Consider the following 27,343-nt stretch of genomic DNA (forward strand, 5'->3'; position numbering starts at 1 on the left):
CTCTCTCACTCTCCCAGGCTGCGGCCTTGTACGTTCCCAGGCTGCGGCCTTCATGACAGCCTAATCATTTTCTCTAGCAACTGTTTGATTTTTGGGGAGCAGATGAAAATCCATTCAAGTTAAGATCTTTTCATGAAAATCCCCTCCTGCTGAAGACCCGGGGGAGGAGTATGGAAAGCAGACTGGAACTGTTTCTTAAGAGAGTGGCTTCAACATTTCCCAGCTGTTCTGTATCTAAAGCGCCGTCTTAGCCCAGCCAAGGGGCTCAGGCTGCTGCACAAATTGTTATAACCTATAACAAACAGATGCCAACATTAAAACCTCAAAACATTAACAATCTTAAACGTCTCTAGCACCATGGGGGCTCTGATTGGGGCATGAAGGCACTATTGCAGTACAAATAATATAATAACAAAGAACTTTTAACCCCCTCCACAAAGAATCCAAACACTTCAAAGGCGAACATAAAAGCTGCACATCACTGAAATGCAGCCACCTCTGGAGTGGAGCTGGGCAGCTGTTTAACAGTTTACAGTGATTTCTCATGACAGTGGAGGCAGGGAGTGAAGAATACCATAGCAAAGTCTGCTGCTGGTAAAATTTAGACAGGCTTTGCACAGCGTAAAGATAATAAAGTCAAATAAGCATTTACATATCGAATGTGTGTTACGGCACATTTTCAGTTTATGCCTGCGGCTTGCAAAACACACTTCGTTTAAAAGATCCAGGAAATACTGACGATGTTGCATCCTCCCTCTGTGCAGTTCCGTATTACGGTTCTTGGGTGGTGGATTTTCTAGCTCCTTTCCTCTCTCCATTCAATTTGATATCCAGGTCTCGGAGCTGGCTCAGGAAGCCGGTATTTGGGCAGACCTCTCGGTGAGAATTCACTATTTTTAGAGCTTCCACAAGGGTCATGTTTTCATGGATCATTAAAAAAGCGAGCACTAAAGATGCGGAGCGGCTTATCCCCATGGCACAATGAACAAACACTTTACCTGCAAATAAATGAGACAACACACACCCAGCGGCTTTAGAGCTTACAAGGTAAGATAGACTCAGAGGGGACAACATACGCAGAATCAATACATCCAATAATGAGCCTGATATTAACTGATTGTTAGCACATCCTGAGGAGGTGCTGGCTTGGGATACTGAAGCTCTCGGCTCATCCACAGATGAGTAACAGCAATAGCTATAGTCCTAAGCATATGCCAGAAGGAGTGGGAGCTAGATCTTACAGCAGGGGCATGGCCATCAGGACTGGTTGATAATCATCTTGGTTCTGCTGTAATCTTCCTGTGATTGGTGGTGGTTGAAAAATGGTTTTTTTCTTCTCTGGAAAATTTTGCGTGCTGACATATTTTAGCTAGACACAGAACTATTTTGCCCCCCAAAATGAAATATTTCAGTTTGGAAATGCTGCCACAGTATCTCATGGGGGTTGTGGTTTGAGTGCCAAGTTCTCCCATTTTCCTCCACGGTTGGACTGTCTCCCCCACCATGGTCACCCATCTAGGAGAAGAGAGAGGTGGTGCATCATCCCTGGCCATGGTGCATCATAGGTGATATAGTCCAACTGGGAGGCATGACCCACAGAGGACAATGGAGACACAAAGAAACCAAACTACAACTCCCATTTCCAAATAAAAACCTTCAGGCTACGTCTACACTGGCATGATTTTCCAGAAATGCTTAAAACGGAACAGTTTTCCGTTATAAGTATTTCTGGAAAAAGCACTTTTTCCGGAAAATTGTCCATGCCAATGTAGACATTTTCGCGATCGGGGCTTTTTTGCGGAAAAGAAATCTGTGCTGTCTACACTGGCCCAGTTTTCCGGAAAAGGACTTTTGCCCGAATGGGAGCAGCATAGTTTTTCCGGAAAAGCACTGATGATTTTACAGTAGATTGTCAGTCCTTTTCCGGAAATTCAAGAGGCCAGTGTAGACAGCTGGCAAGTTATTCCGGAAAAGCGGCTGATTTTCCGGAATAAGTGGCCAGTGTGTAGACAGCCTCAGTATTTAGGCATTGTCTGATAAACAAAATTGAAACTTTCTGTGGAAGACAGATACTTTTTGTGAAAAGGGTTGTCTTCCATGAAACAATTTTGGCAGAAAATTTTCAACCATCCCTAACAGTGGCCTTCAGCAAATCATGTAATCTTTCTTCACATCACTGTATCCCCTAGCTGGAAAATGTGTATTTTATCTGCTGTACATTGCTCAACTGCTGAATACCTGTATTTTAAAAGTGCTCTGCTCAGAAGTGCAGTGTTATCACTGTGTTGTTCGTTTTTTCTGTCACACAAGTGCTGAACTCTCCCCAAATCTGTGGTTTCCACAATGGGCTCAAAGGAAATATTCTCTTGATAGGTGATTTTGACCTCCTTGCCTAATTCCTTGTTGAGCAAAATCACCAGGAGGTTGGTAATGGGATATGAAACTTTTAAACTTGGAAATACCTCAAATCTCAAAGTAAAAGCCTCTGCCTTCATTTTGTACGCCAAGTGGTTTGGATGTTCTCAAACACAGGCAGTTAGACAGAGAAAAGAGATTTATAGGCCAGCTAGTTTAGTCTACAACTTTCTCCAGAAGAGCTTTAGTTATCTCAGATCAGGGAGGAGTCCATCAATTTCCTTGGGAGACTATTCCACAGACTAATAGCTCTCAGGACAGGAAGTTTTCCCTAATACCGCTTAACCTTTTCCCCCTTTTATTGTCACCTCATTTCTCCACGGTTGTATTTCTCTTATCACTCTAAGGCAATTCATTCTGCTTAGGGTTTGCAAGCTTCCTGCACTTGTGGGACCCTATCTTGTCCCTTTTCTTAGCTATTGTTCAGCCAAACTATTTATTATCTTTCCTCCCAAGTTAAACCCTCCCGTCCCTTATGGATTCTGTGAGTCTGCTCTGAAATCCCTCCGATAATCTCTGGTATCAAGGTGCCTCAGAACTGAACACAGTGGCCTAGGTGCCCTCACCAGAACTTTACAGAGAAAGACTTCCTCTCCCAGAGGTGTGGGGCCCTTAGCCAAGCTACTGAAGATCTGGCCACTTGGCTCATGATTGAAATTTGTGCTCCCACCGGTGGCTGTAAACAGAAAAGAATCTTTCGCTCTCCCTCTCTAGAAATGGGGGACAGATGAAAATGAAAAACAGTGCACCCCGCAGAACATAAAATGCGAACACCTTAGTCATCATTGGGACTATGAAATGTTATTTCCAAGCATCGGTCAGGCGCAAACCTCTGTTTTCCCTGATGTTACCACATCCCCTGTGCCTTTTCTAATTATACCCAGTGCTTAAAGACATGGGTGGTGAGTTCAATGGGCCTGTGGTGCCCACTGCCCAGGCATATTCCTGGTCTGGAGCCTGCCACCGTCTCCCTCCCCCCCATACGCTACCCCCCCATGCATCCCCTTCTGCTGCCTCCAGGCAATTTAAAATGGCCGCAGGGCCACCACTGATGACGCGGAAGGATTGGAGCAGCTTCCTGCCGCTTGCTCTGCAAGGCTGCCGGCACATTCCTGCAGTCCCTGGATGTGGGGGGGGGGGGGGGGGAGGGAAAGGGGGGGTTTCTATAGGTGCTGCCCCTGCCCTGAGTGCTTCTGTGGCCAATGGGAAGCTGCGAAGGCAGAGGTGGTGGACAGACCCCCCCCCCCGCTCCCCACCTAGGAACTGCTGACAGAGTGGGGTGCCCCCAGATAATTGCCACCCCCCCTACCCAGAGCCTGCATCCCTCACTCCCAACTCCCCCCCCAACCCCGCTCTACCCCAGAGCCTGCACTCAAACTCCTCCCCGATCCCGCACCCCTCCCCCACCCAAACTCCCTCCCAGAGCCTTAGGCAGGTGCTGGGGAGGGTCGCGGGCTCCACCAATGTTTCTGCAAACCTGGTGCTCCTGCTTCGAGACCACGTCCCCTTTCTGAAGTACCGTGTGACCACGAGTGCTCACCGCCCCCCTGCGAGGAGGTAAGGGGCCAGGAGCCCCCCTTTTCTTGTGGAGAACCAGCGACGCAAAGCAGTTGGTGGCCCAGGCCCGTGAGGCGCTCAGCCACCCTTTTGCAGAAGGAAGAAGTGGAGGGTGATCAGAGCTCCCAAAGAGCACCCAGCCAGCCAGGAGCAGAGCGAACGTGACCCCTCTAAACTCCCTGCTGCTAGGCCGTTAGCCTCATAGCGACTGGCAAGAGTCCCAGTGACGTTAGCAAGCATTGGACCAGACCTGCCCGCCTCGGCTCAGCCCACTAGTTCATGTTGCTTCTCGGGGCAACGATAGAGTTACAGCGATAGGGCCCATTCAGCAAAGCGCTTCCGCACCCAGTGCCCATAATCTCCTTACCTCCCGGTGAGCGTAAGGCGTTGTGTATGAAATTAGCCGCGTCATAGAAAAAGACACTTAAATCAAAGGAAGGGTCGTCGAACGCTTCCACGCCATGGTACGCTACTTGCAGATCTCGGTAGTATCTGGCGCCCGTGTTGATACTGTACGGCCCATCTGCTGCATTGAGGACGTGAGTAATATTGAGGCTTTGAAGAGTCGCTTTGCTTCTAGCGGCCCATCTGTTGAAAGAGGATGACGTTTGCCCCGAGATCGTTGCTGGCTTTCTGCATTAAAATAGCACTGTTTAATGTTAGTGCCCACTCACCCTGGGGCAGGGGGCCGACAGCCTTACCAGGCCCCTGGGCAAGGTGGGAGGTGGGGTTCAGCTCCATGCTCCCGGAAGGGGCGGGGCCTCAGGCGGGCGGGGCGGGGCTGGGGCAGTCAGCCCTCGGAGCTGCCTCGAGTGTGCCAGCTACCGGGAGCCAGCTAAGACTTTCCCAGGATTCTAGACCATGTAAACAGCAAGTCTGATAAGAGTCAAGAGAAGATCCTGGCCCGCCCAGGGATGAAGAATAAAATAAACGGACTTCTACTGAAAACTGCCCATGTCACAGTGCTGCAACATTCCATCTCAGGATTCAACTTCAAGATCCCATGTGCCTGAGAAGATGCCAATCTGGGAGCTGGAATAAATTGTGAGTGTTGGAAGGTGAGGGATTTTTGTGTTAATATTTAGTCCTTTATAGTTAACCTTAACTCTTCCCTTCTCCTGTTTTCCCGTTCCAGTAAAGCCCCTCTTTGTTATGCTACTCTTGGGTCTCGTTGTTCCTTCGCTGTGGTTCTATTTCTGTACTTCATTAGTCCATCATGTCCTGGGCGTCACACTCCTTGCTAGCTAGTAGTATTGATTTTTCGCAAGGGGCAGCACCCTATGCACGTGGCAGTGAGGAGTCACCTTGGAAGGAGGCACCACATACCAGAAAATATCCAGGACCCAAGCAGTGTGCAGAGAAGGAAGACGCAATGCCTAATGGTGACAGCACACAGCATGGAGGGAGAAGGCAGGACTGTCACTTAAGGGAAGGAGCTACATGAGTAGGGACCCATACTCAGTCCTTGTAGTTAATCATGGGGAATGTTGTTCAGTGATTAGAGCCAAGGGATAATAGTTAGCATTCTCCTTTCACTTCCACATTGATTCCACTTCTGGAATTCACCCACAACCTCCATGAGGTGGGCTCCATGTGAACAAACATCTCAAAGCCCTTTAAGATCATTGGATGAAAAGCGGTTCATAGGAATAGGCCGAAGTGTCTGTCTGGTGGATGACAGGGAGGCCAAATAGCATAGCAAATTCTCTTTTGCCACAAGTACAAGGGAATTGTAGAATATATTTAGATATTAAGTTATAAGCTGGTAAAAGAAATTCCATTTTTGCATCTGTGGGGGCCCCTCCTACCTACTTATGGGATTTTGTTTTCTCTTTATTCTGACTCCTGAAGCTGGACCTCTCTGAACCTCTAGTTGTCTATCTGTAAAATGGGCATAATAATCTTTCCTTTCTCATCCATTATTTATCTTATTTAGAGCATAAGTTTTTAAGGGCAGAGACTGTCTCTTAGCATGTATATATACAGTGCCTAGCACAATGAGACAGTGTTCTCAGTTGGGTACTTCTAAGCACTATTGTTTATGAAGGGAAATAGACACCTTTTTTTATATGAGGTGACTAGAGTTAACAGATAAATAAAACAATAGCTGTTGAATATCACTTGAAAGAGTGGCTTTGTACCATAACTATGTGAGTTCACTTCCAATACAGTGCGATACATAAGCTTCTATTTTAAAGCTGATGCCTTTATAAATGCAAACCCTAAATATGGGGAGACGATAAAGACTTTCTCCCCCCACAAAAAAAATCAATGTTCATGACATGTAAGCAAGCTAAAATCCCTGGAATATAGAAAGCAAAGTTCAGACAGACTATGAGTAAGTTATACGTGTGCATGTCAAGCTTTCGCGACATCCAAACCACTTGAGGCCGACTGTCACGGTATTTGGCTTTGGCACCCTGTGCCGCGAGCATAGCTCTGCTAACAGTGTAATCCCCCACCACTCCATCCCTCTACCGTTCCAGTGTGCAGGTAACAACAGACTCCTTACGCATCTCCCAGGAATAGGTTTGGCCAGACTTGGTCCAAATGATTGTCAGACCCTCCTCTGAACCAGAACAGCTTCTGAAGGTCCGACAATGCCGGTGTTTCATATGGTGCCTGGCTGCTTGTATCAGAGGAATAGCCCTTCGTGTGAAACATGGCTGCTCTTCGGTTCCACGCACTCTGGTGATAGTGTCAGCGGCCTTTCTGGAATACATCAAGAGAAGCTTTTCATACATAACTTAAATATTCTCTGTAAAATTTGCCTTCCAAATAATATTGCATTATGTTTAGCAGTGCGTACAGTCTGAAGGTGTTGCTAAAGGGCATCTAGCCATGAGGATTTTGTCTCTCAGGAAAGCAACGTCGTAAGACTGCATAGTAATTTCTTGCACTGTGGAGGAGAAAAGCCCAACCCCTTCCAAATGCATTGGTGATTAAACCTCCCAGATAATCATCAGCAACAGCACCTGGCCTTTGTACGTCATTCTCTGTGAGGAACACGGGTATAATGATGAAGCTACAACCACCACACATGTCCAAGGGCTCCGAGTAAACATCTCATTCCCTGCTTGATAGTTCAGGCACTGGTGTTCTGCTGTGTAGCATTTTATTGTTTTGAAAATGAGTTCAGCTGTGGTGAAAAGTGTTCAAGTGGCCTGTTGCCACCTGGCAAGAGAAAGGGGGGGTGGGCTTGAAATGCATGTGATAATGTAGCCACAGAACACATACTATATGAGCAGCAGTAATGGATCTCAACCCTACACTCGAGATGGGGAGTAGTTTAGTCTCCGTATCTATTCTGTCACAGGATCCTTACATACTGTGGCTCAGAGACATCTCATTATGTTCTGTACTAAGGAGAAACATAATTCAAGCTAAGGGAAAACTCCCCTCAAGTTGAAGAGGCTGGTGAATCTTGAAGGCCTTCATCCAGGCCCAACAGTCCTTCTCATCCGTTGTGCCTAGTCCTCCTGGTGAGATGGTAGAGGGGAACTCAAGTTCCTCCCTCTTCTCTGGGTTCCAGCTTCAGGAATTCTGTAGCAAGTGGATAAGATCTGCCTGGGCAGACTTCTTGATTTTTTTTTTTCCCATGGGGCTACTTCCTACATCTCTGGGAGATGGGACCGGGGCGGGAGGGATTGTTCTCAGCAGGAGTCTACCCTGGGGCCAGAGGCCTAATTTCAGACCGCGCGTCAATTTTTGCTTTGTCTACACTGCTCAGCTTTTAGCAATCCGGCTGTGTCGCTAAAAGTCAGGCAGTGTGAACACTTTTGCCGACAAAATACTTCCACCCCCGCCACCAAACAAGTGGGGTTTGCGTTGTTGACAGGAGAGTGCTCCTGTCTTTTGCTGTGGCAAATTTTTTGTCTTTTAGGAGGGGTTTTGTCGCTCAGTTGGCACGGTAGAGAAAGCCAAAGGGAATAAGTTATCAGAAAAAGATGGCTCCAAAGTCTCTGTCCTGCCCAGTTCCTCTAGCCATGTGGCTGTGGCTCTGTGTTCAGTCAACCAAAGGCCTCTATGAGCTGAGGGTGAAAGGACTGTTCATCTCCCCAGGCTGAGGCCTTCTGAACTGACCTCCCTTTCTCAAAGTTCCTCCTCCAAGGTTGGCTATGGGGAGGTGAGAGGGTAGGCACAGGGATTGCCTGAGCCCAAACCTGCTCTGTGAACCTCCTCTTGCCTGATAGGGGGTTTGTAGACCCTGTCACGTCTTCCTTGACATACCTTGTAGAAGAAATTGAGTAGCTAACATCTCTTTTTCCAATGACATTTACTGCTGTTGTAGGGCAAAAACCCGTTAGTGAATTGCTCAGTCAACAAGCCTCTTCAGCCTGACGGAAGAAGCCCCTAACCTGTGGGGCGCCTGCTCTCAGCTCCACACACGGTTGACTACTGGGGCTGGCCCGTGGCCCCAGCTACCAACCGCACAGGACAGTGTGCCAGCTGCTGGCCACGTGTGAGGGCCCCGTGGTCTGAAGCAGCCCTCTACACATGGCAGGCCACAAGTGGCGGATGCTCCTGGGGAACTGGTTAAGTGTTACTCGGTAAGCATCACCCAGGAAGGGTGATGTTTACCGGTTAATTGGTTACCTGTTCACAACCCTAGCAGCGCAAGTACTTGCTGGGGGACTCTGTAGGCGCAGGATTGGCCATGCCACCAGCGGCTGGAGAGGGGCAGCACTTTGAAGAGCAAACCATCATTTCTCTGCATCTGGCAGCACCACTCCTGGGTCCTCCAGAGTCCTCTGGCCTGTGCTCGCCTCCTCCTGTTGAATGGGGGTTGGGTATAGCCCGTGGGGTGGGGATGGGGGGTCCAGAAGTCCCCTTCAGAATCTCCCACTACTTCCTCGTCCTCCTCTAATTAAACCTGCCTTTCCTCAAGCACCAGCATTCAAGGTTAAATAAAAAAACTATTTCTACTGTTTTGCATTGCAGATATACAGTATTTCAGCTACATTATGGGTTAAATACTCATCTATCCTCTTCCAAGTTTTCTTCAATGGCATAGGCAACTTTGGAGCATAGACACACACACACACACACAAACAGCAGAAAGGCCTAATTTTGCGTACTGGATAGCTCACTTTCATCCCTGGTGAAAAATTGCAGACTTTGGCAGGGTTTTGGATACCCCAGATTTAGCCTACACACAATTTTTTTTCTCTTGTGCTAATTTCAGGAGCACTGACAACTTTCCTCTGGAAAGAAGCTTTCGTGTGCGTGAACACTGACTACGCAATAAGATGAACTTAAGCAAAGGGAAATGTCGGTTTGGAGACATTCTTAACGGTAAGGTCTGTTGATCCATTAGACTCAAAGGAACGTACTTGGACCTCAATTACTTTAGAGTAAAGGTTACTCTGAGACTCAACTATGTCAGAAATTCTTGGGGGAGAGGTCCATCAATGGCTATTAGCCAGGATGGGCAGGGGTGATGTCTCTAGCATCTGTTTATCTAAAGCTGGGAATGGGAGACTGGGGATGAATCACTGGATGATTCCCTTTTCTGTTCATGCCTTATGAGGGCACCTGACATTGGCCACTGGCAGAAGACAGACTACTGCACCGGATGGACCTTTGGTCTGACCCAGTCGGGCCATTGTGATGCTCTTATTTAAACGTAGATTGGATCAAGCACTGAGGAACATACTCTAGGGAAGTGTTTAGCAGAGACAAGGCACAAACCCCAGATAATATCTAAAACGGGTCTCTCTTTGTCCTCCATCTCTCATATGATAGTCACCTTCTGCTATAGTCCATGCACTTTTGACATTTTTCTCCCCTCTCCCACGGTTGTGATGCAGGGATTGAGGCCTTGGGGCGTTGAATGGTTGCTTCACCACGGTTGCTGCCTGTCGTGCACTCTGTAACAAAGTGCCCTTTCATACCGCTCGTCTGTTCCCAGGAAGTGTGCTGCATCATTTGCTCCACATGATTAATACCAAACAAACAAGCTTCTCGTATCAACATGGAGTGTCACTCCTAACCATTGTACTCTTTTGTGCTGCATCGACCTTGAGATGAATTAGTCTGGGTGGCCTTTAGGGTAAACTCTGAAATCGTTATACCAGATGATTGGACTAATGAGGAAAATTATATAAAAAATTGAATTGAAGGCCTGGGACTTTGTCAAGGGTGTGTGTGTGTGTGTGTGTGTGTGTTTAAGATACTAAAAGATTGAGCTGCAAAGCTGGCAAAAAGTACTGCGGATGATTGGGTTTTTGGAAACCACCCTGCCTGGCTAATTGAAACCGGTCCACTTCTGGCGAGACTCAGCAGCCATAGGAAGGTACAGTCCCCTTGTCATTAGAAAAAAAGAGTTGTGGAGAGAAAAATGTAGCTGCTCAAACTGACAAGGGATTTAAATAGGAAACTTCTTTCCCCCTCCCCGCCCCCAAAGATCTAGCCTGCATGAATTAGGGAGGATTATTTTTAATTCCAAAACGAGGCTGTGGCCTGGGAACATATTAGGATTGTATTACAGCATGGAGTTTTAACAAGCTTGGGCCTTTAGGAGGAGAATGAGGGAGAGTGGAAATCTTAAATGCAACCCAGATGGATTGCTTTCCTTGCGTCACAGAGAATGTGAGAGCACTTATCTATTATATATTATGATGTTATTAAGCATCAGCTTGCAAATGCACAAAGCTGAGTCCTAATTGGCCAGGCCTTGTCTGGGCTCTGTGTCTGCAGAGCAGGGAAATTTGATTCCCTTAGGTCCCACTCTGCAGCCACTGTGGAGCCACCTTGTCCCCGCGGCAACGCCCCACCCATGTGGTTGGCATCCCACAAGTGATGCAGCACCTGCAATTTTATTCCAGGCCCCAGCTGACTCAGTGCCTGTCACCTGCAGAGGTGGGGAACACCCAATTAGCGAGCCAGGCTCTAGTTCATTTCCTGAGCACTTAGTATGTATGGGTGACTACAGGGCCTTATCTAACACGTGTTTTATCTGTCTATGGCACAACCTTTTAATGTGTTTATCCACGATGCTCCACTAACAGTATGTAGCGGTGTTCCTATTGTATCATTGGAGAACTGAGGCAGAGAGAGATTGGGTGACTTGCCCAAGAGTAAGGGTAGGCAAATAATTTTTGCAGGGGGGCCACTTGACAAATTTTGGCATGTGGTTGTGGGCCAGCTCTGCCCCCCCCCCAAAGGGTGGGGCCTCAAGCAGAATGGGCGGGGCTGGGGATAGAGAGAGGGACAGCATGCGTGTGTGTGAAAGAGAGATACTGTATGTGAGAAACAGACTTTGTGGCACAGACACTGGGACAGTGTGTGTGGCAGTGTGTATGTGATGGTGATTGTGTGTGTGTGTGTGTGACAGTGACAGAGTGTGTGCGCTCTGTCTCTTTAAGAGAAGTCTGTCCTGCTCTGTTGTCTCCCTCTCGTCCCCCATTCTAAGTCACACACTTCAGATTGGAGCAGCTCTGCTGTGTCTCCATCTAAGACCCATGCTCTGCCTCCTGACTTCACTTCCCTCTGCCCTTCTCTCCCTCCCCTCCCCCCGTCCCTCTGTACAGCTAGCAGGAGAATCCTGGAAGCAGCTCAGCTGTAGGGTGGAGCAAGGTGAGCGGAGGGGCAGCTGAACACATGATGCCCGCTGTAAGTACGCATGCTCTGCAATCATCTGGGCGGGCCAGAGAGAAATCCTTGGAGGGTTGGATCTAGCCCATGGGCCTGAATTTTCCCACCCCTGCCCAAGAGTGTGTAGAGAATTGAACCTCTCTGTAGCAGACTGCAACCACTGGAGCATCCTTTCCCTTTCCTTTTACCTGCATTTTCCCCAGTGACGCCTCTGCACTGGTGATAATGGAAGTTCAATAATTAACATGGACCGGCCACGAGTGTCTTTAGATAACAAGGCCTTAAATTCAATTGTACATTTGTCTTAGGTGCTGTACAAAAGACAATCTAACCGAGTGGAGACCTGGCAGAAGTGTCTGGGCGCTGCTGCTGTACAAATATTAAATAATAATATAAAGCAGAAGCTTGACAATAAAACTAATACACACAAAATAGCGCAATACATGAAAGATTAACTCGGTACAGGTTGACCTCTCTAGTCCGGCTCCCTCAGGGCCTGACTGGTGCTGAACTGGAGAATATTGACCGCAGGAGGTCAATATTGCCTAGTAGCATTACCTACACTTCCACGGCTTACAGGACTCATAAAAGACATTTAGAGGTAAATTAGAGCTAAATCGCAGCACAGAACACTGAAAGCCAGGCCTGGTGGCTGTAAACAAGCTTAATGGGACTGCAGGAAACTTGGCCACCCTCTTTATAAGTAGACCTCCAGCTAATTAAGATCATGCCGGACCACGGATGTTTCTGGACCAGAGAGTGCCGGACTAGAGAGGTTCCACCTGTAACGCAAAGCATGACAGCTTTACTCGTTTTGCTTGGTTCTTTTTACTCTTCTGCACTTGAACATCTGCCAACCCCTGTCTCCTTCCTCTTTTTCTCCATGATCATCTTCTCACTCTGGGCTCGTCTTTTCCATTGCCTGCTTGTCTCTCTCCGAGCCTGGGGCCCTTTTCCTTCATTATGGAAGAACTCCGTCAGGGAGGGAACCAAGGAAATTATCGTGTCAGTCAAATTATTTATTAAGTGTAACCTGGAACTGCACGCTTTCTTTTTTCCCCTCCCAAGAAAAGACCCAATCTCTATCTGTCTGTGTCTCTTTCTCTGGAAATTTTGGCCAGAAGCTAGAGCTAAGGAAATCCAAAAGCCTCATGAGGCAGGACACAAGAGCCTCGTGTGCAGAAACCGACACATTTAAAAGCAATAGCAAAGTTAAAGCAGCCAGATGGGAACCTAGCAGGCGACTGAAAGGGGAACTTTGTATTTTCTTGTGCAAGTCTACGGGGGCTTGTTTGCAGGCATTATAATCTCTCACCAGCAATTCACTGCAGCTCTAATACAAGTGATATTGAAAGCAAGAAGCGGGTTATGGCTGATGGTTAAATGAGGCACCTACAGGGATTTTGAAATGAGATCCTGCACTCACCCTTGTATAGCCCATGCACATGGCAGAGCAATATTGCTTTCTTGGCTGACTGCATCGTATTTTACAGCCTTTGATTTTGCCAGCGCTCAAACAGCAGGGACTGTAGAAGTTCATGGCTCTCCCTGAATACTTAGGGCCCAATTCTCCTCTCTGCTACACCAGCGGAGTTGTGCCTGCTTTGCACCAGAGTAACAGGAAGCTGAATCTTGTCCCTTGGACGCTTTGACAGTTTCCATTGAACGCTGTGCTGCGGGAACACTGGCTTAATTATTCTGGAGTGAAGAGAAAAGCAGAATAATTAACTAAAGCCCTGTTTGTTTTTTCAAGTGAACTTGGGAAAGATAGGTGTTTGTAGGTGGAGAAGATGGTCCCTCCTTTAATCACTGTTTGGGGACAAAACAGGGAACAACACGCACAATCCAGTTGTCCTCCAAATGCACCTAAGTCCCAGACTGGAGAGGCTCCGTTTCTGGGTGGGAGAACATAGGAGTCTTCATACCCACACCTTCCTTGATGTCTGGGCTGAGACTTCCAGCGAATGCCAGAGCTGGTGCAGTAGTGAGATGGCTCCTTTGTGAATTAGACTGAGGGGCAGAAACTTTTGGTCATGACCAGCCTGGGCTAGATTTGAATCCGGGCCCTAGAGGTGAGCGGCTCTTTGTCTTATTACTGGTCCTCACGAGCCATCCATGAAGGAAACACCCTTCACATTGCTCCTGACTCAGCCAGAAAGGTTGCTCTATGTGACCGATGCACCCCTGGAATCCCTAGCAGGACCTACCCGAGGGGAGATGAGCTTGTGGGTATGTTCACACTGCAATTGGACACCCGTGGCTGGCTTGTGCCGACTGACTCAGGCCTGAGTAGCTCAGGCTGCGAGGCTGTTTAATTGTGTGGAGACGTCCGGGCTCCGGCTGGCACCAGGGTGTAGCCCCCTGTGAGGTGGGAGAGTCCTGGAGCTATAGCCACACTGGACTACAGCAGAGCCAGTCTCCAGGCCACCCAATGAGTACCGCCGGCCTGACTCTGGCTCCCTGACTGGCAGCGCCCGCCGACTAATGGGAAGAATCTGCAGATGGGCTCGTAAGCTTCACTCTAGATAACATGGGACCACCCCTCAGGTCTGACTCCTGACCTCTGACTTCAGCTCTGACCCTTGGCTTTTGGCTCGGGAGGCTGGTTCTGGCCTCTGACTGCCAACACCTGCTCTGATGCTAGGCCTGACTCGCCTCTGACCACTAGGCATGACTCCCCACATCCTGGACACATGGCTTTTCGGGACTGCCTCCCTGACCAATGAGAGCGCAGCAAGCTGGGGTGTGACCTTCCACCCACCCTAGCCCGCTGTGCTCTGACAGTCCATCTGCACCCGGGAACAGTGTGTTTAGAGTGCTTTGAGCTAGGCCCCTTTCAAAGAGGACTTGCCGTGGGCTGTTTGTTCGTGGACCAAGCCCTTGGAATGAAATCTTGCCCCACGGAAGCCAGTGGAGCATCTCTTAGCTGGTGGAGGAGAGTCAGCACCAGCGGCAGCTTTCACTGCTAGTGGGAAATACTTGATGGTGGGTATGGTACCACCTGGGTGCTCTCCCATCAGAGTTATACTTCCCTGAAAGCCCCTTTTCCCGCCCTTGCTGGCCTCAGCTCGATGAACATCTGAGCAACGGGCACAAAGGAGGGACAACTGGGAACAATGTGAAGGTTCTTGTGCTTCTTGCCCACTTCGGTTGCTCCCAGTGGGGCGGGGAGCGAGGCAGAACTGAGTGAGCCACCCCACTTAGCAAACCTGCCCCTCCTAATGCCAACTACTCTGAAGGACGTCTCTAAAGTCTGTGGGATTTAAGACGATTCCTCTAGAGCTGTAACAAGGTTCTGCTCAAAGAGAGCTGTGCCCGGGGTTCATGGCTATTTCTGGTGGCTATGGAGGTGGCAGGCTCTGGTGAAAAAAGTTTTGAAATACACCGTGTAAGACTGAAAAACGGGGCCGTGGCAGCTTGCGATGCTTTTGCCAAATGTGAGGCTATGTGCTTGCCAGGAAGGCAGCTTTCCAATCTGCAATTAGCAGAAGAAAAAATTCTTATACCTTAGTAATCGATACCTATGCTGTTGTTTTGCATTTCCAAAACCCCTTAGCATCTCCACGGACTCTGAGGTGGGCAACTTAGTTGTAGTTCTTTTCCTCCTCTGGTTCTTTTCCTAGCCACTCATGTCCAGTGGATAGACCCTACGGGTTCTCTGTGTAGTGCTGAATTAAGCTGTCAAATTTTCCCCACCTGATTTAAAATAGCTGTGGTTTTAAGTCTTGCTACCAGCCGCCGGAGCTCTGCTACATGCTGTAATTAGCAAAGCACAACAACACTGCCCAGCTAACAGTTTATTTACTATAGGAACTTCACTCTGGTCCGAAAATAGCCACACTAATGGAGCCAAGAGGCTGTGAATCATGACAAACTCAAGAAGGAGGATTTCCTTTAGACAGATACTCCCCAGGCTGGGAGAATTTGAGTTAATGCAAGAGAAATAAAGTGACCTTGACATTGCTAACAGTCCACCCAGTGCTGTCAAAGCATTCGGATTTCATCAGTGTCAAAAGCTGTCAATAGGCACAAGATACATTAGATCTGATACCAACGTCAGTGGGGAGAAAAAATGGAAAGGGAAAAAGAGGCTTGCAAGCAGACGGAAAGACAAATAAACACATTAATATCCCGCCTTTCAAAAAGGTTCTAAAGCACTTCTTCTCCAGGCAGGGCGCATATGTGTGATTGTGGATTAAAGGGCCTTTTGCTTCTACTTGATTTACTCCTTGACCAATTTCATCTGGCTGATGCTGTCAATAAAAAGATGGCAATTCTGTCAAGCTGGCGGGATTTCAGACTATCTGATGGCGCAGGTAACGGCTTTTGATATTCCTCAGCGGTACGGCGAAAGGTGTTCTCCACCGCTTAATTTAAAGGAGCCCTGAGAGACAGCACAACGTGTCCTTCTTTCCTTTACTGCTTGAAAGGACGAGCCTGGGAGAGGTGCTTTTCATCAATAGTGCCCGGCTTTAACTCTCTGGGCTGGAATTCCAAGTGAAAAGATTCCAAAAATCTCCAGTGTGAGGAATATATTGTTGGGACAAATAATGCATCCTTCAAGGAACACAGTCAGCTTGGATTGTACTGGGATATTTTTTAAATTGCGAATTGTTTAAAAAAATCAGGTGGCTGAAAGCACATTTTTTTAACGAGCGTACAGATATTTTAAAAAATATGCTTTAAAATGTGTTTAGTAGGGGTGTTTCTGTTCTCTTGGGGTATGTCCACACTAGAAGGGCATTTTGAAATAAGCTATTTCAGAATAATAACTCCCGAAATAACTATATCGAAATAGCATGTCCACACTACAGGGAAGCCTAGAAATTAGTCCTAGTCTGGAGCGTCCAGACTACAGTGCTGTGCCGCCAAACAGCTGATCGGCACAGCGCGGCAGCCATTTAAATGTAAATGAAGCGGCGATTATTTAAATTGCTGCTTGATTTGTGTATGTCTACTAAACTGATGTACATGGCTCTGGCGACAGAGCCCTGTAGTCTAGACATACCCTAAATGCTGCTGGAATATAAGGAATGGGGCGAGAATTGTTTTTACAGCAAAGGAGCGTGGACAATACCCCCAACCATAAACTGGGCCCCCTCGGCCCTAGGTCTGCTTCCTTGTGTGCAATTTCCAGACTGATGCCTCGTCAGCTTTGCTTTCAGGTGTGTTGCTTTTCCCAGTAAACACACCCTCCCTTATATGTGAAAGTTCTGCCCAGAGCAGTCCGTGCAAAGGACAATCAACTGAACCTGACTATAACCAAAAGGGCTTCTAAATGCATCAAGTACACAGGGAAAAAAGATATTTGTTGCCCCCCGACTCCACACCACTACCGCTCAGCAGAGAAGCAAAACTATTTTTCCAGTTATTTTAAAATATATATTCTGCAGTAGTTCTGACACACCAAATGGTTCTTCTCAAGTGCTCTCTGCCATCACCTTCACTAGACACCAATGAAACGGAGAGAACTCTGCCTCTGACAGAATTGGGCACCTACATTACAGAGATGTATATTACGCACAGTGCGTAGTTCACTATCTGCTGATTGCATCTGTTGTCTATAGCACGTGAATACGGCATTATTCTTGTCTAGAAAAGGCCAAACCCTAACACCTCTGAACTTTCAGAGAGTCCAGATTTTGATCTGGAAATTCCAGGAATCAGGAACTCACCATCCAAAGGTTTTGCATGAGGCCATTATAAAGTGATGCACCTAAGGCCAAATTTGTAAAGGCATTTATGCATCTAACTCCCATTGATGTCTAACCCCCTTTTAAAAAATCTGACTTTGTTCTTTAACACATTCCGTGCTGGAAGCCTGAAGATTTACAGTGCAAATGATTATGCTTCTCATGTAATGGGACGTTGTTAGCTGTACAGAATCGTCTTGGAGAGGAATTGTGGTCCCATGGTTAGCAATGTAGCCTGTGACATGGGAAATGTGGGATCGGGTCCTTGCTTGGCTGCAGACCTTGGCCAAGATGTTTTTCTCCTTGTGTATGTCTTTCCTTTCTGCTGAATGGGGATTCTACTTCACACAGGTGTTCCGTGGATAACTACATTAAAAACTGCAAGGTAGTCCAATACCATGGTAATGGTAGGCCACATGAATACCATAGATCAGGGGTCCCCAACCTGGGGTACGTGTACCCCCAGGGGGTACAAGAAGCTTGTCGAGGGGGTACGGGGAATATTTGGTAAATAACTAGATTTTCCTAATTGAAATATTCCAAAAGTAGTAGTGTTAGTGAAAAAAGTTGTGGATTCTAGAGTCTAGAATTTATTTCCTTTCATATTGAATAGGGGGTACGGGAAGGTTTACTAAAGCCATGGGGTACGGGGACCAAAAAAGGTTGGGCATCTCAGTTTCTTACACAGCAAAATCTAGTTTTTGCCAGTGCCAATCCTTTTCTCAGCTAACACATGTAGCTTCGGACAGCTCTTTTACTGCAACTCCTCATTACTTTCTCCCCCATCCTGGAGTTTAGCTTAGATTTTCCTGGCCAATTTGTTACTTGCTCAATATTTAGTATATTGTGAAACTTGACAGGGCAGAAGCTGTATCCCGCTATATGTTTTGCATGAAGCCTCGCACACCGAGGCTCTCCTCCTGACTGAGCCCTTTGAGTAACATTGCAATTTGCAAATAATGCACAGACTCGGCGAAACGACCAACCTATTTTGGATTTTTGAAGCTATTGTCATTTTTGAGTGTTTGCAATGACTTCCTGTTTTACCTTTTAAAAATGTTGCCTGCACTGTGTTTTTATTGTAGCCTCAATGTTTTTTTATTGAAAAATGATATTGGAAACTTTATTGAACTGGTCAGAGAAACATTTTTTTTTGGTAAATGAAAACTTCCAACCACCTTTCAACAATGTTTTCAATAACACTTTAAAAAACAGAAAATCAGGGGAAATATTTTGAAAAAGAAAGTGTTTGTTTGTTTTTTTTTTTTTTGGAGGGGAGCGGGGGGAGGGTCAAAACCAAACCTTTTGAACAATGTCAATTTGTGGCAAAAGACTTCACTTTTGAAACAAGAAATTTTTCAAAGTCTTTTTGTTCAAATAATGTCCCTAGCTCTAACACATAGGATCTGCATGGATGCAGGCTATATCTTTCAAACAGCTGATCGTGACTGGGGTTCTGTTACGCTGATTTCTTACTGCTCACATGTTAAAGCAGGGATGAGGAACCTTGAGGGCGGGAGCTGCCTTATCCCCCTTCCAACACTGGGGAGTCCACATTGGCGCTCCAGCCCCACTCCTACTCCACTGCGGGGAGCAACATCAGTGAAGGGTGTGGTATTTTTTATCTTTTCACTTATGTGCAGCTCCCGACTGATTTTTCTGCGGGTGAGCGGTCCCCAACCCAAAACATGTTTTCCACCCCGTCTTAAAGCATCAAGCCAACAATACATAATTGTGCACTCGCAAGTGAGCGTGGGTATATTATCTCTAGCAATACATATTTGAAATATAGGCTTGTCGTATTTTTTGGTCGAAGCCCACACCACGAGTTGTCATGATTACATAGGGAGATCCTACACAAAGCAGCTTTCGTATGTTCATAGCTCAAGATCCCCAGTTTGAGTCATCGCTCTGCATAAGGACAGATATTACAAACATCAAAGTTGTGTTTTGCTGGTGAGCTGTGTGTACCTGAAAGGAGAGAACCTGAACTGCTAGCAAGAGGAATTTCTCTTGAAGGTATTTATGTTGCACTGGAATGCAACTCACGAAAATTTAGATTGCCAACATTGCACAAGGAGCTCTTTTCTGATGTAAGGCCTGTAAAATGGAGCAAGTTTCACACCCTACTGAATAGTGCACACTTGGCTGAAATGCTGTAATACTTCATTTGACCAGGAGATGACAGAAGGAAATTTTTTTGAAAGATTTATAAAGGAGCGATAGAGTAAAATCATTATTTTTAAAAGAAATGTATTATGGACACACAAGACACAGCATTACATGGGTCGGACAAATACATGAGATTAATTCTGATGATAAACTATATAGTTACAAGCTGAATACAAAGCTCATGGTGCCATCTACAAGTTTTGTTAGTCTATCAAGTGCTACCAGACCATTTGTTGTTGTTTTTTAAGCTGAATATGGTAAGTAACAATCTATAGTGTATTTTCTGAAAAGTTCTACAGTGGTACCTCATTTTCTTAGATGAAGGGATGACCTGGTACAATTTTCAGCCTAGTTCTGGTTTTGGTGGAAAAATCTTTGGTGAATGAAATCTATTATACCAGTGTACAACTATTCAGTAGTCCAGGATATTAATTTAAAAAGAAATATGATTTTTCTTTTGTTTTTATCAATCCATTCCTCAGATGTATTCCCAGCAAAGAGATTTTTTGATGGCCAAAAAAGTTGCAAATATTTCCCCTTTTGTTTTACAGACTGGATGCCAGAAAGATGAATTTTTTGTTTCTGGCAACTTTACTAAGCTGCAGAAAGCTGGAAATTGGTTGCTGACATCTGTCTAATATGCCTGGATGCTGAATACTTTATTAAGACTTGCATGAAATTTGTCTGGAATGGAAGCCACTTTTTGTTACTTCCAAGTGTCTGTTTTCACTTTGATAGTTGGAAGGTTGTTCATCAGCTTCTGCTATTGGGGGAGGAAGATTTCTGCTCTAAAACCAGTTGGACTTGGGCTCGTTCTGCTCTCAACACTTCTGCTGAGAATGAATCGACAGCTTCAGCATCCTTCAGTGATCGCAGCTGTCTTTGAGTCATAAGCAGAACGAGAGTCCATAAGATGTATAGCAATCAAAATGTAAGCCATTGGGAAGAAAGCTTAGGTGAAGGTGCTCTCTTTCCCAGCAAGACAGAGCAAAACAATAGATGGCCCAATCAAGACTTTGTGTCTAAATCCATTTGAATAATTTGGATTCAAATCCTCCAGTCAGTGCTCACATGTATGGTTTTATTTACAAGTCAGATCTAAAGCCAAAAAGGTGTCCATTTTCTGATTTGCCTTTGATGTGGCAGGGTGCACAGACCCGCACCTTATCTGTTATCGCCAGTATCTTTGGTCCCAGCACTTCCTGTTGGCCAGGCTGTCTGTCTCTGGCAGCTTTTAAGTACCTAAAAGGGTGCTACAAGGAGGAGGGAGAAAAATGATTCTTCTTGCCCTCTGAGGATAGAACAAGAAGCAATGGGCTTAAATTGCAGCAAGGGAGGCTTAGGTTGGACATTAGGAAAAACTTCCTAACTGTCAGGGTGGTTGAACACTTGAATAAATTGCCTAGGGGGGTTGTGGAATCTCCATCCCTGGAGATATTTAAGAGCAGGTTAGATTAACATCTCTCTCGGATGATCTAGACGGTACTTGGCTCTGTCGTAAGGGCAGAGGGCTGGATTTGACCTCTCAAGGTCCCTTCCAGTTTTAGTGTTCTGTGATTCATGAGTATGTGCCAGGTTGGGCATAACAACAGATATGCCAGCTCTTAACGGAAAAGAGTAATTAGGGAGAGAATGTGGTCCAGGCTAGTCTATTGCAAGTAATGATAATGTTGGGGTAGTCGGGGCGGCAGGCGGGAGAAAAAGAATTTTGGGGGAGACTCAGGGAGAAATATTACCTTCTTTAAGGGTCCAGGGCAAAGGAGCTTTGTAGTGTAGGGTGAGGCAAGACTCCCCTTTCTCCCAGTCGATCAAGACACAACAATGGAAGCAGCACAAAAAACTCTCTGCTGTCACTGCGAGAAGGGGAAAAGAGAGATGGGCTGTTCGCTAGTGGACTCGCGACCTCCAGAAGGGAAGGGGTGACCTGGAGTCCTCTTCCCATGCTGCGAAGGTAACTCTAGTAGGCAGCCAACCCAGGGGGGAGCTGGACAAGAGACACTTAAACTGCCACAAAAGAAAGGGAGAGAATGGCTCAGGGCAGGACGTCTGCCGTGGGCACCCCAAATCACTCGTTATTGAAAACGTGAGGCCTTTGTTGTATGTAAAACCGTATTCCACCCTTAATCATGTGCAACCATCCCACCAGTGTCTCTGAAGGCTCCTCTGTGGATGGAGGAGAGTATAGAGTCTTAAATCTACAGCTTAGCCCACGGACCATTATTTAAAACCGAGCTTGGGCCTCTTGGCTGAATGAATCGGACACTGCTGTGTCACAGTGACTGGCATGTCTGTGCGAGGCAGGCGGTAAGAATTAGGGCTAGAGATTCACCGCCTCCACCATTAGGTGTCGCTGTGCGACCACACAAGGCAAAAAGAGAAGGGAGCAGAGTCTGGAGGCAGCTCTTACAGGCCCTGATTCGCCCAAGCACTCAAACTCAGAGTTAACTCCAAACACACCAAGTCAGGGGAATGCTTCCCAGCTTGAGCATGTGCTTCTAACAAGCCTTTTGTTGAGTTGCGCCCCAGTTGCTGCAGTTTTGCAGGTGACACATACACAGAGAGTTAGCGTGTCACTTAGCCCTGGTCTACACTAGGGAATTATTTCGAAATAACCCCCCTCGTTTCGAAATAATAAGCGGCACGTCCACATGACCAAGCCCGTTATTTCAAAATAGCAGGTCGCTTATTTCAAAATCTGTCCTCAGGGAATAAGCTTATTTCGAAATTGTTTTTTGGGGAGTCATTATTTCAACTGTAGTTATTTTGAAATAATTTCCTAGTGTAGACATGCCCTTTGGGGTTTGAAAAGGATTTCTGGTTTGTTTGGATTTTTTTTTCCTTCTGGCCACAATCAAGGGGTGTGTGAATAAAAATCTATAGCTGCCTTCAGCGCTGGATTTTTAAAAATGCCTATCAGCCAGGAAAGGCACATTTTAAAAAAAAAGAGCCCGAGATGGACCTGAAGATGGACCCATACAACGCTGACTGCAAACGCCTCAGCTGGCCCCTCTAAAACGCTTGAACCAATCCCCACCCCCCACTGCCCAAACGCAGGGGAATTTCCTCCCAGGGTCAGAACTTGGAACCTCTGTCCCACTTCTAATAAGGAAAGATCCATAGAGTTCTGATGAATCATTCCAGAGCAGCTGCCATCAAACTATATTCCTGCACGTATAATTCGTGCATGGGACCCACCCAGGCATGCTTTTCAGGCTAGCAGCAAATCAATGACTCTGGATCGTTTTGTGATTCATGTCACAGCTGTAGTAAGAAGGTGGAGGAAAATCTCCCCAGTGTGGCGAATAAATCTACGCCCTGCCCCGCCCAAGCTCTGGCAGCCTTTTTATTATGTTAGGGTCTACGCTGCTAATGACTCATCAAGCAGGAGTAGACACTGGATCTTACACCCACTGCGTTCAGCTGCAGGAGCCAAGTTTGTCTTGTGGGCAAGACTAATCCTGCCCTGGCTACGGTAATCCATATTTTACCGCTTCCCTGTTCAGTCTCTGCCTCCCATTGTGGGAGCATATTGGCTTGCTTGGGTGCCTCTAGAATTAACCGGCTCATCCCTCGTGCCCGGCTTTGGACAATTAGAACCTGGTCCAGCAAAGCACTTAAACCCAGGCTGGATTGTAAGTTTGTGAGTAGTCCCACTGACTTCAGTGTCAAACGTAAGTAGGACGCAGGCGCGTTGCTGGATCAGGGCGGGGCACGTGGGGATTCTCCCTGGTCCCTTCTGCTCTGACACCCTTGCAAGTGACGGGGCCAAAGGCAGGAGCTCAGGTGGGACAGGCCTGCTCTCTCATCCAGAAGGGCAAAGCCCCTGCAAATCAGGGAGTTCGTTCTGTGCTAGGGTCCACAGTTACGTTCTTTCTGCTCTGGGGCCACTGGTGAGGGGTGACACGGGCCCCACCGGCCACGTGACATCCCCCCACCCCTAGCCAGGGGAAGGGTGGGGGACAACCTCCTTCCACCCCGGCCCTCCCTCTCCCTGCCCCCCCCACCCTTGCTCTGCCTCCACCCTACCTCTTCCCCAACCCCCTCCCCCAAGCGATGTGACTCGGGGTACTTGCAGGAGGGGGTCCTGCCCCCTCCTCCGCCCAAGCACCGCGACCTGAGAGAGCAAAGTGAGCTGACTGGGCACTGTCCCCCCACAACATACCTTGGATGCTCAGGGACTCTGCCACCCCCTTCCCAGCTGCTGGCCGGCCCCTGGCCTCTCCTGCCCATGGCATTGGAAGGAGCATGTACAACCCTGTCCCCCCATGTCACCCCTATTTCTGCTGTTGCCAAGCCACAGGCAGCATCGGCGTCCTCTGTGTTACATGGTCTGGAGCGTCACCCGCTGGCACTTTAATGCTGTAATGCTTTAGGATCCAGCCACTGGCACCACTGGGCAGAGGAGGGCACTTTGTCCCCACTGGGTGGAAGGGGAAAGGGCTTGTCAATGATAAAATTTGGTTCCCCGCAAGTGGGAGTGTAAATCTACTTCAAACGAGCCTGCCGCACTTTAAGTGCCCATGTGGACTCTGCTGCTGCTTTAAGTCAGGGGTAAATGAAAGCACTTTAGGGAACAATTAGTGCACTGCTTAGGGTCCACATGGAGCCTTAATTCAGAACAAGCCGGGGTGTAAATCTACCCTCCACTAGCCAACTGCGCAGTATTCATCTAGACAAGTTCCAAGCTTTAAGTGCCTTAGCAAAAAGAAGGGTGTATAGAGAGTAATACTCAAGGGCAACGTCTAGACTGGCAGGATTTTCCGCAAATGCTTTTAATGGAAAAGTTTTCCGTTAAAAGCATTTGTGGAGAAGAGCGTCTAGATTGGCATGGCCGCTTTTCCACAAAAGCACTTTTTACGTAAAAGTGTCCGTGCCAATCTAGACGCGCTTTTCCGCAAAAAAGCCCCGATTGTCATTTTCGCGATCGGGGCTTTTTTGTGGAAAACAAATCTGAGCTGTCTACACTGGCCCTTTTGCCCGAACGGGAGCAGCATAGCATTTCCGCAAGACGCGCTGATTTCTTACATGAGATCGGCAGTGTTCTTGCAGAAATTCAAGTGGCCAGTGTAGACAGCTGGCAAGGTGTTAACTTTGATCTTAAATCTACATTTCATTTCTGGATGCTATGATGTTTGGTGCCCTTATGACTCTTAAACAAGATACATATATGGAAGGGTGCAGGGGGGAAATGTAGGGTCCTTCTGAGCATGGACGTGCGAGACCTCTTCATCCCCACGCCACTCATCATGTTTGTAGCTGAGAGTTTCAGGGCAGACTGTATGTTCACAAATAGGATATAATCCAGGGGTGGCCAACCTGTTAAGGCAAAGAGCCAAAAAAGGTGTAGAGGAAAAAAAAAAGGATGCTGCCCCTTTAAATGAAAACTCTGGTTTGGCTTTTTGGCCAAATCAGGCTCCCATTGGCTGGTGCCATCTTGCCCCTTTTTTAGGGGCACGGGGCGGCTTCACGAGCTGTGAGGTACGATTCGTGAGCTGCACTTTCTGCGGTGAAGAGCCATGGGTTGCTCCCCCCCCCCCCACCGCCACTATAATCCCATCAGGACCGTGCATCCTAGTGCAACTTTAACAGCAGGCACTGCCATAATGTAACACCTGTTTTTTTTAGCAACCAGACAACTCATTTTCTACCTTTCACAGTCTCTTGTCCCTCTTTGGCATCACCATAGATAAATAAAATACAGTAATGTAGAGAAGGTGGCTTGGGAACTTCTTTTCTCTCATTTTCATAGTAGGGGGATAAGGGAACACGTAATTAAAATGATAAAATTAAAAGTGATCAAAGGACATTTTTTCCAAAGAGGAAGATTTTCATAGGCACAAATGAAAATCTATAGAGGTTTGGCACTGAATTACTGTTCATGATTTTGAACCCATAACCCCCCAGTCTCTTCTGCTCAGCAGAACGTAAGAATGGCCATATTGGGTCAGATCAAAGGTCCATCTAGCCCAGTATGCCGGCTGCTGACAGCGGCCAATGCCTGTTGCCCCAGAGGGAGTGAACAGAATAGGTAAGTGATCCCTCTCTTGTCATCCATTTTCAGACTCTGATAAACAGAGGCTAGGGACACCATTCCTACCCACCCTGGCTAATAACTATTAATGGATCTAATCTCCATACATGTATCTAGTTCTTTTTTTCAACCCTGTTCAAGTCCTTGTCTTCACAATATCCTCTAGCAAGGAGTTCCACAGGTTGACTGTGCGTTGTGTGAAGAATGTGCCTGGGGAACTGCTTGCTCCAAGATATTATTTGTATTATCAAATGTATAGGAGCCTGCCCCATGGATCATGACCCCATTGTGCTAGGCACTGCACGAATAAAGAACAGAAAGACAGGCCTTGCTCTAAGGAGCTTACAATCTAAACATAAGACAACAGATGGATACAGACACAGCTAGAAGGGCCTACAAAGAGGCACTGAGACAATATTGGTCCGTATGCTACAATGGTCTGAGCACGCTAACAGTCTATTGTGAAATTTTCTTTGTAAGCTACTGTGGAAAGATTTAAGGAAGGATTTGAAAGAAAATAATGAAGTGGCTTTGCGAATCACTGGGGTCAAGCATTTGACGGGCTTCTAGGCAGGATGGCTAACGAGCACTCAGTCGTTTTTCCTGAGGATTCAAGAAGCAAGAATTTTGGAAAAATAGGGCATAAGTAAATCTGTCCCCTAACTATGCAAGTCCAGCTGGTACAAACGCTCTCAGACACAATGAAATGAGTTAGGTTTGAAGTGCTGAGATCTCCAATGTGAAATTATGCAGACGGGAAAGAGGCTGCAGTAGATAAAAACAGCCCGTTGTGCTATCAGGGGTGCACTTTGCTTTTGATGAATGCGAAACGAACCTTTCGCCCTGGAAATAAAGAGGATAATTTCTCTCTAGGCAGCGGCTGCTCGTGCAAGTCGTAAAACAACCGCGCCGGAGCCCTAATTTTATAGTGTTTTTTAAATGCTTTTGAAATGGCCCAGCTGCTTTGTGCAACAGTGACACAAGGCAGGATATTTACGCTGCCGATAACAAGCCCGCCCCGGCCTGCTCAAGCTGCTCCCAGCCTGCAGTAACTATGGCACGCAGGGAAAACCGGTACCTGCCAGAGTCGATGGATCACAATAACCTCTTGGTGTGATCAGTCGTGGGCAGATTCTTTTCCCCCCGACACCTGGATATTGTGTCTCGTTGGAGCTAGTCCGGGAGCTGCTGGTCATGCATTGCTTGCAATTCTTGTTCTATTTTAATTTGTGACTGTGCTGCCAACAGCGTGTGCCTCTGAGGTCACCCTGCCCAGGAATAACTGAGGAGTTTGGATACACTATTCCTGATCGTCCCTGGGTAACTCCATTGGGATGACACCAGGGAGGAAATTTGGAAATTTAAATTCGTGTGGGGGCTAGTTTCTGTCTGAACAGAGCCACATACAGTCTGGATGGCGGTTGCTTAAAACGGTCCCAAGGCACCACAGTCCTGACCCGTGACTCCTTCCTGCTGTTTCAACATTGGTCTTCCAGGATTTCAGTTTACATCATCACAGGTAAAAGGACCTCACTTGCCCCACGTAGTCAAGATGGCCCCCGTTTTTATAGGTGTCTAGGTATTGCTGCGCTCAGTGTCACTCGGGGGGTCTAAATTCCCACAATGGTCACCGGAAGTGGGACACCCATGTGCCAAAATCCCTTTGGAAAATTCGCTGCCAGCCCCTAAATCCATCAGACGTTGTGCTGCTTTGCACAGCCACACGTACCTACCTCTCCAGTTCTGGGGCTGTGACTGTGTACCCCACACACCTAGGCCATGTCTACACTGGCGCGATCTTGTGCCAGAAATATGCAAATGAGGCTAAGCGTGGAATATCGCCGAGCCTCATATCTAATGAGCTGCCATTTTTGCAGAA

The 27,343-nt window shown here is 47.1% G+C and overlaps 1 protein-coding gene and 1 long non-coding RNA gene across 2 annotated transcripts; one reads left to right on the top strand and one right to left on the bottom strand.

Annotated features, from left to right (window-relative positions):
• Positions 1-27,306, bottom strand: LOC102456396 (dual specificity protein phosphatase 13B-like). The gene is made up of 4 exons (XM_075934693.1): positions 26,543-27,306; positions 6,485-6,684; positions 4,340-4,560; positions 1-998 (listed from the first exon to the last, which is right to left on the bottom strand). The coding sequence occupies exons 2-4, from the start codon at positions 6,634-6,636 to the stop codon at positions 772-774; spliced, it is 600 nt and encodes a 199-aa protein (XP_075790808.1). The 5' UTR covers positions 6,637-6,684; positions 26,543-27,306; the 3' UTR covers positions 1-771.
• On the top strand, positions 9,156-20,544 carry LOC142830360 (uncharacterized). The gene is made up of 3 exons (XR_012905538.1): positions 9,156-9,267; positions 11,505-11,586; positions 19,985-20,544. It is a non-coding gene; the product is annotated as an uncharacterized LOC142830360 (long non-coding RNA).
• Positions 27,307-27,343: the final 37 nt, after the last annotated feature.

The sequence above is a fragment of the Pelodiscus sinensis genome, chromosome 8 (assembly GCF_049634645.1).
Source record: "Pelodiscus sinensis isolate JC-2024 chromosome 8, ASM4963464v1, whole genome shotgun sequence".
Taxonomy (NCBI): Eukaryota; Metazoa; Chordata; order Testudines; family Trionychidae; genus Pelodiscus; species Pelodiscus sinensis.

Coding starts and splice junctions, on each gene's coding strand:
- LOC102456396 (XM_075934693.1), bottom strand. CDS start 6,636: ATGTTTCACACGAAGGGCTATTCCTCTGATACAAGCAGCCAGGCACCA. Junction 4,561..6,484: donor AACCTATTCCTGGGAGATGC/GTAAGGAGTCTG, acceptor CTCTTTCAACAG/ATGGGCCGCTAGAAGCAAAG. Junction 999..4,339: donor CGCCTTACGCTCACCGGGAG/GTAAGGAGATTA, acceptor ATTTATTTGCAG/GTAAAGTGTTTGTTCATTGT.